This window comes from Meriones unguiculatus, chromosome 1, assembly GCF_030254825.1.
Source record: "Meriones unguiculatus strain TT.TT164.6M chromosome 1, Bangor_MerUng_6.1, whole genome shotgun sequence".
NCBI lineage: Eukaryota > Metazoa > Chordata > Mammalia > Rodentia > Muridae > Meriones > Meriones unguiculatus.
The window spans coordinates 154842110-154858006 of NC_083349.1; the positions used below are offsets into that span (position 1 = coordinate 154842110).

At 44.9% G+C, this 15897-nt stretch overlaps 1 protein-coding gene across 1 annotated transcript in view; it reads right to left on the reverse strand.

Annotated features, from left to right (window-relative positions):
* Positions 1–15897, reverse strand: part of Piwil4 (piwi like RNA-mediated gene silencing 4) — a 41371-nt gene that overhangs the window by 17800 nt on the left and 7674 nt on the right. Inside the window, exons 4-9 of the mRNA XM_060369493.1 lie at positions 13294–13415; positions 11577–11657; positions 10229–10426; positions 8742–8853; positions 3350–3473; positions 1559–1676 (exon numbers count right to left, since the gene is read on the reverse strand). Of these exons, the coding sequence (XP_060225476.1) occupies positions 1559–1676; positions 3350–3473; positions 8742–8853; positions 10229–10426; positions 11577–11657; positions 13294–13415 (755 nt within the window). The remainder of the gene's footprint in view (positions 1–1558; positions 1677–3349; positions 3474–8741; positions 8854–10228; positions 10427–11576; positions 11658–13293; positions 13416–15897) is intronic.

The window sequence follows — 15897 nt, forward strand, 5'->3', positions numbered from 1 at the left end:
GGGGGGGGGAGGACTTCATGAGAAGATACGGTTGCATGGCAGAGGCAAGGACAACAAACAACAGGGACTATGATCAAAGAACATTACACGTGTATACTTTTCACAGACACGAAAGTATTAAATACTAAACATTTTAATACAAAAATTTAGCTCCAGAAAATTCCTAGGACACACTTGTTGGGAGGAGGACTGAGGAAGCTAATCTTATCAATACCGATTACTAACCTTCCTATAATCTCCACATTTGTGACACAGGAGGCTTTAATTGTAGTTTACGGCTCAGTGGGATCATGATAGGGCATGCTTTCACAGAGCCATGATCAGCCAGATGCCTACTGGATGCTGCTGAGTACTGTGTAGAACCCCACCCCATTCCTTAGAAAGCACAAACCTCTCCCAGCTGTTCCTCCTCAACAGCCCAGTTTAAGGAGCCAAACAGTATCTCTTTTGTATGATGCAGGCATTCATCAGGTGATATCCACAAGATGTGGTAAAAATTGTATCCACAAAGTAGGAACCACAAAGCCAGGAGTGTAATACAGATGTGCATTTAACAGACAAAAACCTCTAAATGAGTGATATTAGAAAATGTGACTACTATGTCATTTTCTTGAGAGTAATGGCATTAGACCCTATAAATTTGCAGTATCTGCAAAGTATATTATTCACGGAAATGTCATTCTTTAAAACACATTATTCACTGCACTATGATCGTTAATTAAAATATATTTACTAGAACATGATCATTCGCTGTTAGCTTATTAGACTACTCCTACTCTCTACCTTTTCTCTTTTTTATTGTTTACATTGATTTTCAAATTTCTCCCTGCCCTAGTATTACTTAAAAACATCTTTAAAGAAAAATGACCCACAGAAATTTAAAACCAAGCAGCAAATTCAATTTAAAATTTTCTAGCAGCCACATTAACAGTTAAGAAGTGATTTTTTTTTTAATTACTTTTGCCTAATCTCACATCTTCAAAATGTTACCAACTTAAAATGTGTCAACAGGTGCATTTTAGTGCCCCTTAGCACACAGGGTCACAGTGCCTAACAGCACAGCTTTAGGAAGGCAGAAGAGAGAAGAACTCGCTTCACAGGTCACAGGAAGCCTTGATGCCTGAGAGACTGGCTGAGGAGAACAGAACTTGAACTTCACAGATTGTGTTCATCTGGATTTCTGAAATTCTCATCTGGATCTGAGCTTCCCTCACCTCAAGTTCTGGGAGCTTTAAATGTTCTTTGATTGTTTTTGTTTCTATTTCCTGTTTTTAATATGACCAATACTCATTTTCTTCATCCAAAATTGTCACCCAGAGTGTGATGCGCTCTCTAGAACAGAACTGTGCCTGTTCAAATCCTATCAGCTATGACTGCCGAGATCTTGACTGGACCTCTGGGCTCTGGACTTGGATGTTTCAAGCCCACAATGCCTTGCTCTAAGTTGGCAAGATTAGACATCTTCATCAACCAATGAGCAGAATATCATCAGAATCATCCAGCCCTACATACTCAGCCCCCAGCTGGGCACACACGGTTTCAGCAGGCGGCCCTGTACCTCTGGATGTCATCCACAAGTCGGGCCAGCTGCTGCTGCCTTCCCATAGGACTGAGCCGAGTTTCTTCAGCTACCGCCTTCATCAGGTGGAAGTCCGAGGTTGCCTGGCTAGTCAGGCCTGGAGAGGCAAAAGCAATGTAGAGAATGAACACGGACGGAGGGCCCACTGGCAGGGCCCTGAGAAGTAGAGAGGGAAGCCCCAGGAGTCATTAACACAGCGGTTCTCACCCTTCCTAATTAGGCTGGGACCCTTTAAATTATTTGGTGTCACTTCATACGTGTAATTTTGTTACTGTTATGAATTGTAATGTGGACATCTGACATGCAGGCTATCTGATATGTGACCCCACAGACTGAGAACCATGGCAACAGTTTCTAATAGCTGAGTGTGGTGGCACACACCTATAATCCCAGCATTCAGTTGTTCTAGGCCAGCCTACTCATAGTGAAACTGGCTTTTTTTTTTTTTTTTTAAATGACGAAGTTTTGGGCTGCAGACATGGCTGAGTGGTTAAGAGCACTTGTTGCTCTTCCAGAAGACCCAGGGTTAATTTACAGCACACACATAGCTCACAACCATATGTAACTCCAATTTTAAAGGATCCAATACCCTCATCTGCCTTCCCTGGACACCAGAAACACATGTGATGCACACAGGTGAAACACTTGTATACATAAAATAATAAAATAAATAAATCTTGGGGCTAGAGTGATGGCTCAGCAGTTAAGAGCACTGGCTGCTCTTCCAGAGGACCTGAGTTCAAGTCCTAGCACCGGCAGGTGGCTAAGAACTGTCCATAACTCCAGTTCCAGGGCACCTATAACACCATCACACAGACAATCCTGCAGGCAAAATACCAATGCACTTACATATAAATGAGTAAGTAGGTAGAGAGAGATGGATAAATCTTAAGTCTAAAATAAATTTTCTAGTAGTCAACTTTCTAAAAAAGGTGAAATGAAGTTTATGAAATTATTTTAAGGAGTATTACTTAATCCAGTATATTAAACATATCAATATTTTAAAATGGAATAGATATAAACAATTATTACCCAGTTAATATTTTTAATACTAAATCTTCAGGCTTTGGCCTCTGTGTTTTCATTCATATTATTTTCCCTTTATTGGGAGAAGGATCTAGTATTATGGCCAGGGACTACATGTCAGTTAGATCTGCAGAACCTCCAACTCAAAAAAAAAAAAAAAATAACTCACTCAGAATGAACACCCCTCCTTTCAGACACTGTATTCCATTACTGTCTATCCACAAAATATTTCTGTAAGGAATTCAAGCAACACAGGCTGTTAATCATGTGAGTGCTGCTAACAGCACAGCAGACACTCAGGCAGGCTCCACTATAGGGTGTGATCTGACAGGCAGCCTCTGCTCACACTGAATGACACTCAGGCAGGCTCTACTATAGAGTGAGAATCACTTTTTGGAAACTGGTACATGAAGAAACTAAGGTTCATTCTGATTCACCCTGACAAAATAGTAGCCTGTTTGTTTGTTTTTTAAATGTCATCTTATGATTTCCTCTACTGTTAAGCTTCAAAAAAAAACCAAACAGCTCAGCCTCCAGAAATTACCCAGACGCAGATCTGACATCAGGGTTTCAAGGAGAATGTATGAAAGAAAAGAGACTCCAAAGAGAGTGACTCCAAGACTCACTCTCTTGGCTGAACTATTGCCCCAAGCTACTTGAAGGGCCCCTTGCCTCTTAGTTACAGGAACACTTTAGTGTTCAGCTAACTAAGGCAGGCAGTGAAGTTTGACACCTAAGCCTTACCTGTGAGAAAGCAGAGCTCCGGGATCAGGTGGACCATCTGAGGCTCAGCATTATCATTTCTCTTTCTTTTCAACAGACTAACAAGCACTGGCTGATTTAGGTCAGATAAAGTGATATCATATTGCTATAAAATAGAAGATTAATGAGGGGACAACAAATGTGGATACACAGCAGCGGCATTCTTGGTTACAAGCAGCACAAACCCCCAAATGAGTCGCTAAGGAAATCTTTTTACACACCATACAACTTTCTTTCCAGGACTCATCTTTTTATACCTTTAATTATCCTTTATTTTTAGTTACATTTTAATTTTAATTATAGTGTGTGTGTGTGTGTGTGTGTGTGTGTATGTGTCTGTCATGATACAACTGTGGAGTCTGTTGTCTCCTTCCATTATTTGAATCCTACAAATTCAAATTCAAATCAGTCAGATGTGGCAGATATCTCACTGGTCCTTTACTAGTCTTTATATTGCAGCACCAATTTTAAGACTTAATTCTTCTGCTTCCTCTGGTTTTCTTCCAGATTCAGAACAGCATTCAACTGTCTGTGTACATACTATAGACGACTGAAGCACATGTTTAAATAACTGGTTCAAACCATCTTAACTCATCTTAACACTGCCCATACACAAGTTGCAGGCCAAGGCTATACTGTGCTCAGTTTCCCAAAGGAACAAAAGGGTCTTTGATACCCAGGATGGCACTGTGTATCGGGGAAGGAGAAGCAGCTCAGAACTGACGAGGGAGAATTTGATACCCAGCTCTTCTGTCAAATTTTCTTCTTCTATGAAATGAGGGTGACAGCAGTTCACAAGTATCTCAGGTAACCTACTCACCCAGTGTGTGGTTTATGATGGATCCTCAGTGCTGTCTGGTCACACTCCACTCCTTCCCCTTCCTAAACTTGAATTTCCACTTGCCAGAAATTCATTTCTATAGGCAAATCATAACTAATACTAGCCTCCAGTACAACTAGTGATAGGACCAGAATTATAAAATTATCGTCTACAAAATACTAACTATTATAATTATAATTAAGGACTTAAGATGTAAACTTGTCTCTAGTCCAATAAGGCCTTTTTTGTTTGTTTTATTTTTTTTGTTTGTTTGTTTTTCAAGACAGGGTTTCTGTGTATAGCCTTTGGCCCAATAACAATTTTTATTTTATAAAATAAAAAACAATTCAGGAATACAAGGATACAGTTATGAACACAGCAAATGCTGTGGGAAAATGCTCAGAGAAGCCTTTATCAATAGAGTCTATACGAAACTTCATTAATTCAGTATAAGAGGCTGGAGCACTTTCTTCCTCTCAGGAACCAAGGTGGACACAGAAATAGAAGAAAAACAGTCCCTGGTAACCACATTATCTACACAGCAAAGCCACCCACAACAGACCACGCCAACAGCACAGACCCGAGCATGGTTCCTCACAACCGAAGCAGTGAGGAATCAGACAGGTTCCTGAAGGCTCCACAGCTGCAGATCCGGGATTTAACCTGTAACTACGGGGTGCTGTGCTTGAGCTGGTAAATCAGGGGAGCTTCATGAAGGAGGCAGAGTCCAAGACTGGAGAACAGCCAAGAGTAATAGCATCCTACAGAACAAGTCTCCAAACCCAGTCCACTTCAGAAAAACAGAGAGAGGGCAGGATTGAGAGGTGATGGGGGAGGGGGCTACAGCTAGGATACAAAGTAAATAAATTGTAATAAAAAAGTTAAAAAGAAGAAAAGAGGGTCTTCTCTTCAAAAGGCAGGGGCAAGCATTCCGGAAGTGGCCATCCTAAGGTAGATTTCACCTTCTTCCTGGCCCCAATTTTCTAGGAGTTTTCAAATATTTTTTCATAAGATGCTGTTTTCTACTTTGAAAGCTGATTACATAGAAACTTAGTGTACATCTCCCAGTTCAGAAAGGAGGACGTTTTGCAATCTGATATGATTTTGTTTCCTTTCCTCCCTAACTACACAGAGCATGCCAACTCACTACAGAGAGGACCGACCGGGTCCTCCGATTTTGCCCCTTTTAGGAAATGACAGGTCCTAAAATACAACTGTTCGATCTACTGATGCAGTGCAAAAGCCCAACCACTTAACAAGGTACAGGTTTAATGCACACACTCAAGAGTGCACACTGCACAAGATGGCTGACAAGTGACTGTGCGGCCAGGATTCCCAAGGCCATCTCTGCTCCAAGGAAATGTGCCCAGGGACAATGGGATACCCTGGCAGGCGGGTGCTTGCTCTCCTTCTGCTCTAGTAAAAAAGCCTGAAAGCTTGTAATAGACAAGGTAATGGCTGATCCTGAAGCTACCATCTGTCCTAGAGAGAGGGGAAAGGCAGTTTGGCTCCATGCAGCTATCCAGGGAACATGCGTGAAGACTAGGCCGGTTATGACTAGCTAGTAGACAGGGATACAGATGGAGAGGTTAAGTGAGGAGAGAGGAATGCTGAGGGAGATGAGGCCGAGAGGTGGGATGAGTCAAGCTGTGATTCTAGACATGGCGAAGAGGAGGGCAGCAAAGCTCTCCACCACCTGCCTGGCTCACGCCTTGCAGGCATTAAGCTAAAGGCCCTGAGTTACTGGCTCATTGTGTACAATACTCCACAAAGGCAGATGGCCCCGTGACAGTGATCTTAGTTGGGCCCCTCACTGAGCTCTGACTTTAGTCCTTTGCCTAATCTACACAGCTAGAGCCATGCCCTTCTTACTTCAAAACTTACGTCCTTAACCATATCACTGGGCGATATTCACAGAATGCTCTCTCCAATGGCAGAGACAGTGAGGATAGAGGCAAAGCCAGGAGACCATAGTATTGACTGCATTACCTACCCGAGTGGGGTCCCACCCTAATGCAGTGGGCTAAGGGAGGTGCTCTAGAGAGAATGTGATGGTTAGTGTGGAGAGTGCATCTGGATGACAGCTGAATGAGGAGGTGAGGGCAAGAGAAGGAAAAAAAAAGTGAAAAAAAAAATTCCAGCCCAGACTCACAATCCTAAGGAGGAATGGGGGAGTAAAAGATAGCTGACTGAGACAGCCACAGGTCACTCAGGCAGAAAATATGTTTAAGAAATGGAAGTGAGTGTGCAATGTGAGAATGAGGGTACGCTGGCTAGTCTTTTCTTCTTTTTTTTTTTTTGTGGGGTGTTTTCTTTGTTTGTTTGTTTTTGTTTTTTTTTGAAACAGGGTTTCTCCGTGTAGCCCTGGCTATGCTGGACTCGGTTTGTAGACCAGGCTGGCCTCAAATTCACAGAGATCTTCCTGCCTCTGCCTGCCCAAGTACTGGGATTTCAGGCATGCGCCACCACACCTGACAAGCTGGCTAGGCTTAATGACAACCTAACACACAAGCTTGAGTTATCTGAAGGATGGAACCTCAACTGAGAAAATGCTTCCATATAGCTGTTAGGCATTTTCTTATTTAGTGATTGATGGGGGAGGACCCAGCCCATTGTGGGTAGTCCCATCCCTGGGCTGGTGGTCCTGGGTGCTGTTAGAAAGCAGGCTGTGCAAGCCAGGGGAAGCAAGCCAGTAAGCAGCACCCCTCCATGGCCTCTGCACCAGCTCCTGCCTCCAGGCTCCTTCCCTGTTTGAGTTCCTGCCCTGACTTCCTTTGGTGATGAAAAGCAATATGGAAGTAAAATCCAAATAAATCCTTCCTGCGCAACTTGCTTTTTGGTCATGATGTTTAAATGCAGCAAGAGAAAGCCTGACTGAGACAGGGGGCAATGCAAAAGTTCTGGGTCTGAGTCTCAAACTACAATGGAGAGAGCAGCCTTGTAGGAGCCATAGTGAATGATGGTTCTTGAGGAGAATAAAAAAAAAAATGTCAAAAGAGACTAACACAGATCAACCTGAAAATTCAAGAGGAGAACCACAAAGGATGTGACCCCGCAGTAAGGAAGGGAGGGATCAGTTCAGACGGGTGGACAGGTTCACAGAGATCTGACGTCATTGTAATATACAATACAGTACTGTAAACTCTAGTCAGCCCTCCCCGTAGTACGGAATACCAGAATGCATTCCTCCTGTCTGACTGAGACTTTCTCCAACAGCTAGTCTCTGTCACACCTCCCCCCACTCTGCCCTCTATGGCTTCTGGCAACCTGTTCCACTGGCTAAGTCAATAAGCCCAAGTGTTTCAGATTCCAAAGAAAAACTGTATAGTATGTGTCTTTCTGTGCCTCAAAGATATATCATGGAGATGTGTAATTATCTACACATGAAAAAAACAAAATAATTACTGTTAAAGAAAAAAGAAAGCCACTGAAAGCCACTTAGGCTAAGAAAGGTTGTGTGATTTCTGACCTTCACGGAGCTATTTCTGTAACAGCAAAGCCAGTTGCATGGCCAATAATACCTCTGCAAAGAAGAACTAAGGAGGACTTGGAACCACCACAGCCATTTTCCAAAAGTGGCTAAGGAAAAAGAGAACTTTTCCAAAAGATATGTGAGGATCAAGGATATGAGTCTCATTTTTGCTTCTGAATTCCTCTGTGAGACTTCACAGGTCTGAATGACTACAGAGAAGACACCTCTGCCAGATGCCTGCAAAGCAAGGGCCACGGAACTGTGGTAAATGAACACAGAACTTCCAGAGGCAGCTAAACACCCTGCCAAAATTGCCCCTAAGTGTCTGCTATGAGATGGGACTGATAACCCAAGGTGAACTGTCCCCTCACCCCCCACACCCAAAAGAGTTCAAAGCATAACTTGAGGAGACAAATGTCTCCCTCCATGGGGAGGGCAGACTCTCGTGCCCCACTCCCAACAATGAGGCTAAATTCAGGGATCAGACACCTCCTGCATCTACGCCATAGGTTCCCAGAGGACATGCTCCCTTGCTGAGAACAGAAGGTTGGTCAGGGCTTGTCTGGCTTAAAGGATTATCCAGGAAGAGGAAGCAATGTACATGAGCATGCAAGGAGAGAAACTGAGTCAAGAGCCACAAAAGGCCAGTACTTCCAAGCACAAGGAATGGGGATAGGAGATAGAGGCAGAGATAGAGATGTGTGTGTGTGACTGCAAAGGACAGACCAGAACTCCATGAGGAAGCTTACAACTGACTCCTAAGGCAATGAAGTAATGAAGTTATGGAAATATTAAAGCTTGGGTGTAACATGATCAGATACAGTTTTAAGGCCAGAAGGAAGAAAGAAAATAGGAGCGGAGTAAGGGTCTTAGCCAAACCAGAGACAATGAGGGTGAAAAGGGATAAGCAAGAGAATGGGTTACATCGGAGACAGACTCTCCCTGACAGTTCAGGAAATTCTCTGGAAGGAGGAGTGTTGTCTAAGAGGTCGCAACCACAAGAAAAGTAGCTAAAACAGTAAAAAAAAAAAAAAAAATGCTACCTATGGGCAACGAGGAAAAGAGACAGGAGGAACTCCTACCTGCTTGTAGTAATCCACATACGTGACCTCAGAGCCGTCCCGCTTCTGAAAGGCATGTGTGGGCTTCACAGACCAGTCAATGTCATCAATACGGTATGTTTTGTTGTTGTATCTGGTGAAGTTGAGACACTCTGAAACACTTTGCCAAATCAACTTGGGTGCACGGGGCTACGATACCACAATCTTGAGTTAATTCAAACTACAAGACCCACTCCTGAGATTGTGCAAGACACTACTACAAACAGAGTCACAGGCTTGTGCCACGTGATCAGCTCTCAGCTGAGAGGAGAGTGAACTCTTCAGTACTCAGGACAATCTCCACGTTCCAACAGACGTTTGCGGCGAATCATACCCCACAGTGTTTGTCCCACGGACAGATTCTGGCTTCAGGTAAGTCATGTTTCCATGCTCCCCTTGGCCTGTCAACTCCCAGGTAGTCTTTATGATAAAAAATACCGGTGCGGCAGGCCACTCACACAATTCTGGCATTTTATGTTAATCTGTGTCTTTGGACTGACCCTCAAGCAACACTTAGGAACCAGTGGGCTACGCCATTCCAAATGCCTTTCTCTCTTTAGCACCATGCTCTCTGGTGCCCTGGCCTGCAGCAGAGACCCCAAGGCAGTTTTCCAGAGCTCCAGAGACCTTATAAGGCATCTCTGAAAGAGTGTGGTAAGCTAACAAATCAAGGGCAGACAGGAGGAACTTTTCTGTGCCTGGTAAAGTGACACCTAGCTGGGCTGCCCTGCTCCCGTCCAGCCCAGGAAACCAGCTCTAAGATGAAAGTTCAGACCAGGCTAGTCACTGGGACAGTCCAGAAAGGAACCAGCCTTTGACAAGCTTGTAGAACCCAGGAAGACTCCTAAGCTGCCAGTGTTTGATCTGGTTCAGTGTTCACTGAGGGCAAATCACAGTGATAAACCTAGAAGGAGTGAAGCCTGCCCTTCGTCTAAATGGCCTTGGAATCTCAAAGGGACCACAGTGGAATACACACTGGTCTTGTAGCACAACAAAATGGGCATGAAATGGTGGCCCTAAGCAAAACACTACAGGGCATGGCCGGAGGAGGGTGGATGGTTCTAATGGAGTGGGTAAGTGGGCCACTGAGAGCTCTAGAGTGAGGTTTGAGGAGGTGGAGGTCTGAAAGGGGAACTAGACACTGGGAACCAGGCAGAGATTCTGGAACAGCACAATGCAGGCCACTAAGGGCCAGTTGAAAGAGAACACATACAGCCATGTTGACTTGGGATGGTCCAGAGTCAGTTCTGACAATGGGGGACAGATAAGCCTTCCACATGGCCGAACCAAGTCTCAGTCTCTCTCAGCATGGCCCCCTTCTCTCTCTCTCTCTCACACACACACACATACACACACACACATGTGCACAATTGCCAAGCCAAGTTCTCTGCCAATCTGACAGGGACATTCTGGATCCCAAACACTCCTAAAATGTCCATTCTAGGTAACGGTCAGGGGCCAGCTGTTACCTGGTAAGGACAACAAGCCCCACTAGCTGTTTCTGGCATGCCTCAGTGAAGGAGGACATGCCGGTTCTGAAGCAGAGATCAGTCATGAATTCCAAAACAGTCTCATTTCGGAGGACTTTGTAGCTTACGTCAGCATTGAACAGGAGTCTGCTTTCAAAGCGGGACACAGAGATGGCAAATCCAGGCCATAGGGACAATCTTCAAAAATTAACAATGGAAACAATATTTTTAATATTTAAAATATAAAACCAGAAAAAAACCTATAAGGACTCTTTTTTTATTATTATTATTTTTTATCAGTTACATTTTATTAACTCTGTATCCCAGCCGTGTCCCGATCCCTCATTCCCTCCCAGTCCCTCCCTCCCTCCCTCATCTCCACCGTGCCCCTTTCCAAGTCCACTGATAGGGGGGACCTCCTCCCCATTCATCTGATCCTGTTTTATCAGGTATCTTCAGGACTGGCTGCAAAGCCCTCCTCTGTGGCCTAACAGGACTGCTCCTCCCTTCAGGGGTGGGGAGACCAAAGAGCCAGTCATTGAGTTCCTGTTAGAAATAGTCCTTGTTCCCCTCACTTTGGGAAACCAATTGGTTACTGAGCTACCACAGGCTACATCTGAGTGGAGGTTCTAGGTTATATCCATACATGGTCCTTGGTTGAATGTCAGTCTCAGAAAAGACCCTGTACCCAGATATATTTGGTCCTTGTGGAGCTCCTATCATATAAGGACTCTTAACACGGTGAGTTTTCATGCTAATTCTCTGGAGGTCATGTTTTTCTGTTTTTGTTTTCCCTCTTGTGTCATTTATTCCAGTTACTGACTAAAAACATTAGCGTTTTTTTTCAGCTGGAGTTTCTTTAAACATAGATTTAGAACAAAATTCCTGTGACTCAGAATTTCAAGCCAAGCTCTGGCACGCTGGACCCTGTATTTCTCGCAGGAGCTGTCCCGGAGGTTGCAGGATGCTCACCAGACCCTGTCAGCCACCCTAGCTGTGCTAACGTCCATCCAGTGAGGGCACAGGGTACCAGATGTGTTCCAGCACGAAATGTTCTGCTTTGGTTGCTAGCTACCCACAGACAACTGGGTTCTGAATCCCTTCTGGAATTTTATGACCTAGCACACTAACCAAAGAACACAAACTTTGTCTAGCTTCACATTCGGGTTCACTGTTCCCAGAAACAAAGCAAAACAAAACACAACACTTGAAAAGTACAAACCCCATTGCATTCCATATTCCAGATACCCCACACCCCACAGGAGGCCTATCAGCGGGGTACAGTCTCATAAATCGTGCCACTTACATCTAACCATTTCACAGGAACAGAAACTACAAGCAAACCTACTTGTATTGGGGGATCTCCATTGGTTCTGAAGGTTTATAGAAGTTCCGTCCAATTTGGTACATACTCAACTTTTTAAAGATCCTGGAAGCACAGTTTGGGATTTTTTAGTAAATGGTCATAACAATGTAATTCAACTTTGGGAGCCGGAAGATAGTTCAGTAAATCAAGTGACTGTCACATAAAGGTCTGTCTGAGCCTGTATCTCCGAAGCCACGGAAAGCAGGACACAGCAGCATACATCTGTAACCCCAGTCCTCCAATGGGGAGATGGGAAGAAGACACAGAGCCCGTTAAAGCTCACAGGCCAGCCAAACTGGCATAAGTAGCACCCAGTAATAATGAGAATCATACAAAGCACTAACAGAGAAGGCTATTCTCTGACCTCCACACACACCAGGGCAAGCGTGTTTACACACACAATACACACACAACCTAGAACACTAAATATATGTGAGTAAATCTCTGTAGTAACTATAATTTCATACTTTAAAATAATGTAGTTGCCACTTTCATACACTTAACTGAAGTAATACGGTCGATTCTATATAACCAGAATTCCAGGTATTTTAACAGTAAGGCACGCCATGTATGGGGCTCTTTTGACCCCCTCCCTATTTCAGGAGGAGGCCATTTTTTGTTAAACGACTCAAGTTCCCTGGGTGCCCCACATCATAGTGACACTATCAGCGACCTTCTATCCTGGTCACCTCTGGGAAGGGGTGTTGCCTACGGGGAAATGTGCGCAGCCTGAGTCAGAACACAGGAGCACCAGCTCTGGCGATCTGGCTGCTGCTGTTACAGAGGCCAGTCTCCCATATAAAGTCTGTGTAACTGTGCCTGCTCCAGGGAGCAAGGGACAGTGTGGTAAGACTCTTTGGAAAGCACCTTCCACATGCCAGCTAGTGTAGAACAGTCCCCTCACTAGGGCACTGAGGGTCAAACATTAAGAAATAGCATGTTGTATAAGGAGGAAGTTATTTTCTGGGCCCAAATATTCTGGAAAGCCCCACACTTCCTGGCCTCCTCCCCCTCAGTCTGCTGTTAGGCAGAAGGGTGGCATCTCTGCAACAAGGGACCAAACACATCATCCTGACACACAAAAAATGCTATGTGTGATGATTCACTTGTCACCAGGGAGGCTTGCTCAGTTTTTGTTTCTTCACCCCCAGACCCTACCAATGGAAAAGCTGTAAGTAAAGAGAGGGCCCAGGGATTCTGTATATGGTCAAATCCCTACATTCCCATGGTAACTGTGGACCACATGTTCCCCAGTCCATTCTAAAGGACATCAAAAGCACACACCACTCCCCTTCCCCTACTCATGCTGTGAAGAAAGCTATGGGGTTTGAGAAGGAGCCAGAGCAGAACACAGCTAGTGACTGTCTTGTATGTCCCAAGCCAGCCAGCTAGTGGAGAACCAAATTTGTCATCTGGCGAACTCCTACTCAGTAAATTGAGTCTAGGGTCAGAGTGGGACAGTGCACAGGAAATGAAGGAAAGGCTAAAAAGAATGTGGACTAACTTTGGGGTAAGGCTGGATAATGAGGATTTGGGCCAAAGAGTGGCCGAGATGTGTCCCATCTTACTGCCAGAGTATATCCATTCATCGTCTGGGAAACATCATCCCAGAGAGGCTGCTGCTGGCCCATCAGCCACCCAGCACAGAAGGTGATCACACCAAAACCCAGATTGTATGCCAAAAGGCCAAGCAACTTACTTTCTGAAGATGACATTGAAGAACTGAATGCACACAGGGGAGCTTGAGAACAGCTCGCTCGTTAGAGTGACAGTTATCTTTACAGTCTCGCCTCTTTGCGTTTCACATGTCAGTTCTGTGACCTGGGGAGAGGGGGTGGGCAAAAGGGACAGCTTATCCTCAAGTGGGCGGAATGCAAATACTAAAAAGAAGTCACACATGCATTAACAACAAACAGTGTTGCTACAGGTGTTAGAATAATCTAATCTACATCTAGGGATCAATTTACGTCAGAAGTATGATACATACATTCCCTCAAGAACATCCACTGTACATACACATTCTCTGTACATACACACAGAGAAGCCATGTACATATTTTTATGAGGCAGCAGACTGTCTGGCCCCTTCCAATTCCCTCATGAATTCTGGAAAAATTCCTCCAAAAGCTTATTCACAAAGCAGAAAAGCTGGGGAGGGGAAGTACTCAAGGGAAAAGGGTCAGACAGGAGGAAGAGAAAGACAAGGGGAGAAGAGAAAATGTGGGTGCTGGGATGGGAAATTTCATTCTATTAATAAAACGTTTACAAAGGGCCAGCGAAAGCCTTGGAGCTCCCCTAGAATGAAACTGTTTTAGGGACACAATGAACACAAGGATAGGCTCTATATAAGTTCCCCAACTAGAAAAAACAAACAAACAAAATCCTTAAGGCACCAAGGGCTGGAGAGCTGACTCTGAAGTCACCCTGTTCTTGCAGAGGATCACAGCTGGTTCCTAGCACCCACCCTGGGCTGCCCACAACCGCCTGTAAGTCCCGCTCCACAGGATCTGATGCCCTCTTTTGGACTGAGAACACTTGTATCCACAACAACAAAAACCACCTCTAAGCCAGGCATGGTTCAGTATAGATTTTTAAAATACATTCACAAATCAGTCAATAAAAATCAATCATTGATCAGGGGTTTTTCAAGGCGTAAAGAATTAGCGATCAGCTCGTTAACAAACATCTGCATATTTTCATACAACTTCTTCTAGTTATAGGGTCAGTTTTTACAGCAGAAACTGGACTGCAGAGGTGCAAAGAGAAACTCATCCCTCCGCATGGGGTGGGATATTGCACTGGGGAAGATTCCTGGCCTCAGATGACTTGTACAGAAATGGCAACAGCTACAGAGACCTCACCAAGGTCAAAGTAAGTACCAGCCACAGGAGCAAAAGGGACATCCTGTCCCCAGCCCCTCAGGGACTGCAGACAGAGGATGTATAGAACAATGGATGTGAGGTGGAGAGCTGAAGGGAGTTGGCAACAGGCAGCCTTAGAAACTATTTCTCAGCAGCCTCCCAAGATCAAACACTTCAGATCCCTTGATCCCCTCTCACCAAACACCAACAGCTCCAGCACTTCCTGCATCTGTCCCTGGACCTGCCCCATCCAGTTCCCAGGCTGCTAACCTCCCAGTGCACATTCCTTCTGCCCCTCCTCCCCCACCCTGTGATCAGAGCAACCCACAGGTGTCCTGCCTCTACACAGCAATGTCTCTCAGTGATTTCAGCTGTTCTGATGCTGCCACAGCGCGGTGCTTAGAGAGACCCTGGCGGCTGCCTCTTACAGGCTACTGTGCCACCTGAGGAAGCCACCTCCATGCTTGAAGCTTCTCCAGCATCTCTAAAGTGTGTGGGGGGGGGGGGGGGGGCAGGGAGGTGTGAATCCAGCTAAAGTTACAGGATTGTGAAGATAAATAGGACACTCCGGATCTTATCTTCATGCAGAGCACAGGCGCCCACAAAGGTCAAATAAAGAACAACGCTTTGGATCTGTATTCAAGCCCTTTTGACACACTGCCCAGGCTCTTCCATTACTCTTCCCACCCTTTTCAGGAAACTTCAAAAGGATGTGACTGCGAGAGCCTCTCTTGTGGTGTTTCACTGCTGAGAAACGAGAACCTCTCCTCCCTACCCTGTGTTCAAGAGGACATCCAAAGTTCTCCGTCCCCCGGGACCACTTCCACACCTTGCTACGTAAACCTCTCACTTCTGTCATTCAGCCTCGGCCCTTCACCACTGTCCACCTCTCTGAACCCAAGAGCTTTCCTAAGACACTAATTCCCTCAAAGTGTCCTGCTAGGGAATGATTCTGCTTCTCATCGTGCTCTGAGATCTGACTTTGGAGTAAGCTCCTTCAGTGCTATGAGCTCTAGGAATGATATGAGGGTTAATGCAACCTAGCATCATTACAAGCCTGGCAGGGCACACAGTCAACACGTGGAGTCTTGTAGACATAACAGCCGCACACAGGACAATCTTGTGAGGCTGAAGACCTGCCAAGCATAGAACTCTATACTTAGTAAATAAATGTAGCATAATAAAAATATGAATTCAGTGCTCATTCTTATTAAGCACCCATACCATTCTACCTCACACTATGTTTAACTGTAAATCTGATGCTAACCTGAAAGCCTTTAAATGAAAAGACCCCTGTTGTTTATTTCCTCCATAGTGCTAACCCCCTACAAAGTAGAGATGTGAATGATGGTGCTTCCCAGCAGACAGAGTATGGAGAGTACTGGAAGGCCAGGAGGCAACTGGAAGGCTGCTGCCAGAAGTATGGACAGGAATGGAATGTAC